This window comes from Hyposmocoma kahamanoa, unplaced genomic scaffold (genome assembly GCF_003589595.1).
Source record: "Hyposmocoma kahamanoa isolate Upper Pololo Valley unplaced genomic scaffold, ASM358959v1 210, whole genome shotgun sequence".
Lineage (NCBI taxonomy): Eukaryota > Metazoa > Arthropoda > Insecta > Lepidoptera > Cosmopterigidae > Hyposmocoma > Hyposmocoma kahamanoa.
Window position 1 is genome coordinate 11,611,398 of NW_020653731.1, and position 6,627 is coordinate 11,618,024.

The 6,627-nt window shown below is 35.0% G+C and overlaps 1 protein-coding gene across 1 annotated transcript; it reads right to left on the reverse strand.

The window, feature by feature from the left end:
• Nucleotides 1-1,812: 1,812 nt before the first annotated feature.
• LOC113227361 (serine protease inhibitor 77Ba-like) lies at nt 1,813-4,386 on the reverse strand. The gene has a single exon (XM_026460253.1). It carries the CDS (start codon nt 4,113-4,115, stop codon nt 2,856-2,858), a length of 1,260 nt encoding a protein of 419 aa, XP_026316038.1. The 5' UTR covers nt 4,116-4,386; the 3' UTR covers nt 1,813-2,855.
• Nucleotides 4,387-6,627: the final 2,241 nt, after the last annotated feature.

Here is a 6,627-nt window from a genome sequence, read left to right on the forward strand (position 1 = left end):
CTTCCCGTGGTTCACCTTTTACGTATAAAATAGAAATACTCAAAACTTATATTGGTGGTGGCCCACCTCAAACATTAACAGTTTGATGCTGGCCATTATAATATTTATCGTTTTAAATAACTTACAGTTTGAAACACATATTTTTTTTTTATGTTTATTGCGTGATTTTTGTTAACCCTTTGACCGCCGTGGATGCTTTATAGCGTCTTTCATTAACTTGACTGATACGCCAATGAAGCCTTAAAGCATCCATGAAACCCTTTAATTCTTAATTGAAATTAATAAATAAATATTCCTCGTGTCATTTTGCATCTTGTATTAATTTATAGTTTGCATTCTCCTTGACTCAGGAGAATTGAATTAATTTATGGTTAAAATTCGTAACATGTAACATCACTATAACTAAATATAACAACATATAGGCTTATTGGCGTCTAGGGAACGAAAGTTTATGTCACTGGCGGTCATAGACCTATGATGCGAATGAAGCTTCATACTGGACATTGTCCATTAATTTGGTAGACCAAAAGTAATAAGCAGTACTCGAGTACCTACTTATTTGACAATAGTTTGTTTCGGATGGAGAACGAGATTAGCCCAATGTTTGGGTTGGAGTACGAAAACTAAAGGTGAGGCCGCACGTGCGTAATCTTGTGAGTCGCGTTTTTTGAGTATTTTGCCTTTTATTTAGAAATTGAGCCAGTTTTGTGGTACAAATTTACGAATTAAACACCTTGTTTATTTTTACTTCTGGGTCATTCCAGCGAAAATGACACCGCGGTTCAAAATAATTAATTACACAATTTGTTTTTAATTGTATGACTAGAATACGCTCAATAAATCAAATCATTAGAAATAAATGCGATTTTTCGGATATTGTACAATTGTTGTACTTTTTGTCTTTATTAACGCAGCCATAGTACTGTCGTCTATAGTGAAGCATTTGTTCTTATGTTAACAATTTTCGGGATAACTTGTGCGCCTTTCTAAAAAAGTTATTACTGACGAAGAAAATACAATTTACGAATTTTAAAACAGTGATAAGTGATTGCATAGGTAGATATATGTGGTGATGAGTTATTGAAGTTTCAATAAATACAAATTTAAAGTTCCATCCGTCACAATGAAACATATATTTTTATTTTAACCAATGTGCAATCTACTGGCATTTGCTTTTGTAAAAGTAACAATTATGCTAAGGGTCATTATTTTGTCTTGGTGGGTACCACAAAATTGGTACAATTTTACAAATCAAAGCATTAATGTAAAGGCAGTAATTGTCTCGTAATATAACGAGCTTAAGCACAATCAGGATGACCTTGCTAAGAAGATAATGGTTTCTCTCATAACAAGTAAATGAAACTCATTACTCGTTGTATAGTTAGTATATGATAACCTCTATTACTGAATGTTTTTGTGCTTCGATTATGAAATTATAATAAATGTCATTATATTGACTTAAAGAGGAAGGAAATTTGTAAAGTAAACAGCACACCACTACACGCTTTTGCTCGAATATCACCTCCCAGAGTAACGGGACAATATCTGTTAATGTACATGTTCACCTTTTCACCGCCGCCGCCATTGACAAAAACCAGTTTTGTTTCCCAGACGCCAAGTGTGTGACATGTTATGAATTTTAACCGTATATTAATTTAATTTTCTTAAGTTAAAGAAAAACACAACTGAATATAAGATGCGACTATGAATCCATAGTTAACTAGAATATACGAATAACACATGGTTTCATTGACGCTTTAAAGCATCTATGGCGGTCAAAAGATTAAAATTTTTCAGAGAAAAAGTCATAAATAAAACCAAATTTTTAATAGGGTAAGAGTTCAAAATTCTTATAAAATTCATTACACATTTCAGATCTATGCTTATCACAAAAATTAGCACCTTTATCTATCTCATTACTGTACAATCAACAGCACATTCAGTTTTGTTTGAATATCGCTTCAAGCGCAATGGCACAAGATCCATCAATGTGTAGCTGTATATGCCGTCCATACTTAACATTTCTAAAGCTATTTTTTATAAATGACACAAAGTCGTCATTTAAATTTTTCCATATGATTTTTATATTATTTATTGTTGGTATTTTATCATACATTGGCAAGAGAAACAGGAAATTCTTGTTTTTCCTGCATCCATTAACTGTGTTTGTTATTTGTTTATGCTATTGTGTTGTGAAACACAAATCCCACTACTTTAATTATATGAGAATGTGCTTTAAAATACAAACGTCTTATAATTATAAAAAATTACAGTTTTAGGTACAATGTATTAAGTCACTTTTTGTGGTTCAATGCTTCATAAACTAGAACACGCACCATGTATAACACTATGATAGAAATGTATGAGTATGTGTATATATGGTAGTGTATGTATGGTACTTAAGAAATGGTAAGAGAAGTAGAGACACATGGAAGATGAAAATTGGGAGCATCTATTAACACATTCAACTGGAGGTTCATGAGGACTGATTAAAAACAATTGAAACAGTTGGAGACAAAATTGTCCAAGGTCAAGCTCAAAATAAGGATGTATTTTGAATTTTATCCTTGTGTTGAGTATTTATCTTTCATAACATTTTGTGCCAGGAAGTGTGCCTGTACAACTCTATAAACTTGTGTGCCTATGACAGTTTTTGTTCATTTTATCCTAGACTTAACATTCAGACTACAACAAAAATATTGTTTCACAATATTTTGTACTTAAAAAAATAACATGTCACACCTTCATAACAATGTCATGCCTTGTTTGTATCTTGTAATTTGTGTCTATAAGTTGTGACTTATTTTTATGTGCGACTTAATTGGGTGACGGTATTTGGGAAAAAGCTATAAGCCTCAATACAATGTTGGGTGTTCATACAATCCTCCAAAAACAATTGAATTTGTTAGTTTTTCAATAATCATATAGCAAAAAGGTCTATTCGCCATAAATTGCACAATTCCAATTCTGTTACTAAATTCAGCAGCGGTCACTGCAGAACCTATAGTCCCTTCTTCAGTAACCTCAATTTTAGCTTTATGAATAATTTTTTTTACAAACATTGGTGTTTTTGCCATATGTGGTAACCGTGCTTGCTTCTCGTCAAATAAATCATGAATTCCCATACTCTGCTTCAAAATGTCGGTCAAGTCAATATTAGATTCAATTTTGAAGCGAGGAAGGAATAAGTCTACTTCTGCCTCGCTATAATCCACTTTAGATATTCGTAGCTCCTTGAAAACTATGTCTAAAGGTACTTTTCCAAAGTTGAAAAACATATTTTCTAGTGACACCCCAGGGTTTGGAAGCATAATAAGCATAGAAAGACGATTTTCTACACCATAGGGTATTTCAATAACTTTAGCTTGAAGTTCCTTCATGTTAGCAAAAGGGTAGTTGTATCGATTGTACATCATGTTGACTTCACCAACCTTCTGACCATTGCTGTCTAAAAATGGCATTCTAGCTGTCGATGTCGTGTTAAATGGGACTGTCCATTGGCCTTTGAAGTACAATGAGCTGACAACAAATAGGGACGTCACATCAAGTTGGTTGCCATCAACTAAATGAGTAATTTGTCCTCTTGTAAACTGTGATACACCTTGATTAATTAAATCGGCAGCTTTTTGTGTATCACTGAAGTCCAAAGCCAATATTTTAGTCTTGTATACTTCGTCTGCTGTATCTTGAAAATCTCTAAGCAATAAACGGTTTTGATCCATAAATATAGCATTTACTTTTGATAGTTGTACCGTATTTGTGTTCACTTGAAGCCACGGGTAGATCTCTTTAAAAGCGTGTCGTGTAGAGTTTTTATGTCTGCTCGATATTCTTATAACGTTATAAATTTCGTTCGCCGTTTCACCAGATGCGCCTTCAGAAATAACAGCAAGTACTGTCCAGACAGTAATAGGAGACAGAATTAGGTTTGTGTTTTGTTGCAGTCTAGATGTATGGTATAGTAATTCGATAGAAAAGTTTCCGATCCGCTCTGTGAGTCCACTATGAAGATGCGTAGACACTATGTCGGGCGCTTCCGTAGTTGGTAAAGGTGGAATATATTGTCCGTGTATTAAAACGAAGACACTTAAAACCAGTAATATGATAGCACTCATTTTGCCGAAACTGCATAAGATTTTATACTAGGCGATATCACAAAACACAAGAGTATTATTTGAGATATTTAAATGCGACGTAAAGTTTGTTTAAAACGTGTGTATGGCGGCGGTCGTAGACGCGAGAATGACAAATAAAGCTCGCGCGAAGAGGAAAATGACCGGTATACGTGATGCGGCCGCTCAGTTATTTGCTTTATCACATTCAGCGTATTTACATAATTATTCTGAGCACAAAAACATAAAATCCTGTTTCGACGGGCAAACTTTTTTCTTTAACTTTTAACTTTATTGCATGACCTGGATACAAAGTCCTTCAGTCGAAAACATTTTATCATTAACAAAAACAAAACAAAGGCTTAGAATTAGAACAAATTTAAATTAGTAATTATTTACATAAATAGGATGTTAAAAATTAAATTTTTTTTACCGTACTTAAACTAAACTTTTGGGGTCGTATTCCAGAACTCAATGCTCAAGTCAAGACTTGAGTATGATTTAAAGCACTGAAAATCATACTCAAGTCCTTGCAATTATGGTCGTATTTCTAGTGCTTGAAATCATACTCCAGTCTGCTCAAGTCCTGACTTGAGCATTGAGTACCCATAGAGTGGGATAAAAGACTCATTATTGGATAGTAAATCCTGAACGCGGCGGGGAACACTGACTTGGTTTCGCACACAACTGTCGCTATTAGTATTGGGTAGGACGTAAAATCAAAATGAGTTTGAGGGAATAAAGAAAAAATGAGGTGGTGCAATGTTCTACTTCAAATGTGGTGAGGTTATAGTAAAAATGTTAGCACCTAAGGCAATGACTCTAACTTGATGGTATCAACATGTTAATTTTATTTAGTACCTACTATGGTAGTCTGATCATATTGATGTAAAATTTGCTAAAAAGCGGGCAGTGCAGGACCAATCATTGTCACACCAATGTAACATAATGTAAGTGTGACATGAGTGAGGCTGTGACATGAGGCTACTATGACATGAAGTGAAGTGCGAGGTGGGACATTTTTATGACATGAAGTATTGTGGCAAACCAACCAAGCGAGTGGTACAAACGAGTTGCCTCGTGTATGAGTACCTAACTCAACACTAGTCGCTGTCACTACACTTTAAAGATGGGTCGTCGACGCGTTTTCCGTTAACGAAACGCAACCGTCCATCGTCGACTATCAACTAGTCGGTCAACTAGTTAAATTCGTCGACTAGTCGATCATTCAACTTAAGTTGGTTTTCGTTCGTGAGGCGAGTTTAACTGAAGGAAGGACTGTACATTACCATCGCACGATTTGTGGGGTGGGAGGGGGGTGGGGTTGGAGGGGAGGGAACCCTTCGTGCAAAGTTTCAAAGTTAGGAAGTTAATAGTTTTCGAGATATTAATTTTTGAAAATTCGAAAAAAATAACCTCAAAAAATCATGTTTTCGCACCAAAGAGCGGGGTAAACCCCTCCCCCCGAACCCCTAGCGGGAAAAACCCACCCCCAACCCCACTTCCTGTGTTATATGAAAACCTAAATTTAAACCTAAAACCAGGCAAAAACGCAAAATCCTAATTGATGCATACATCAAACAGTAAACAACAACAAACAACATGGCGTTCTTTACGCGTTTCGTTATTTTTTTGCAACAAAAATAATTATTCAAAAATAAAAGCTTACATACTAATTATAGTAAATTTGTATGTTAAATTTATAATTACGTATTAATTTGTGCTGTTTAATTCAATACTGCGGAAAATTTTTGAAATAACGCAAAAAAAATAAACATTTTCGTAAAGAAAAATGAACGAGGCGTTTCGTTCAATTTTTTTTTACGAAAATGTTTATTTTTTTTTGCGTTATTTCAAAAAAAATACTGCAACAACCAAACGCTGTGCTTTCCTAACCTATAAAACCTGTTTCCTATCATCTATTTTCGAATATTTCAATAATTTTTATTATCAAAACTACGAGTTTCCTAAAGCTAATATTTTAGGATTACACTGCTAACTATGTAATCTATTCACCATATTAATTTCAACTCTCAACTCGTGCGATGGTAATGTACAGTTGAGCCAATATGAGCGCGGCTATCGACGCTTTTAACATACTGCAATAGAGTTTAATTCCGATAGATTCAAGGGCATTGCGCCACAACGGGCGCAACGCCTCTCTCTCGCGCTAGCGAATTAACTACACCGTCATCCTTTTTCTATATTGAGTGCACTATTGCAATAATAAGTAGCATAACAGACCTATCTTACTTCGTCGCACATATTCAAATATCAACTTACACTTACTGAATTTAAAGTTCAAAATAATTTGTCTATGTAAGTCTATGTATAATTCGACTGAGTTCGCGCGTCGTCTCGTGACGCAGAGCGTTGATTAACGCGTGGACTCTCCGTTTAGCCGTCTACGAATTCTACTAGTTAACCGAAGAACGGTAGACCCCCCAGTAGACCCGTAGAAACGTCGATTGGACGTGGACGGTTGATTCGACTAGTTCGTCCATTCACCGCCCAT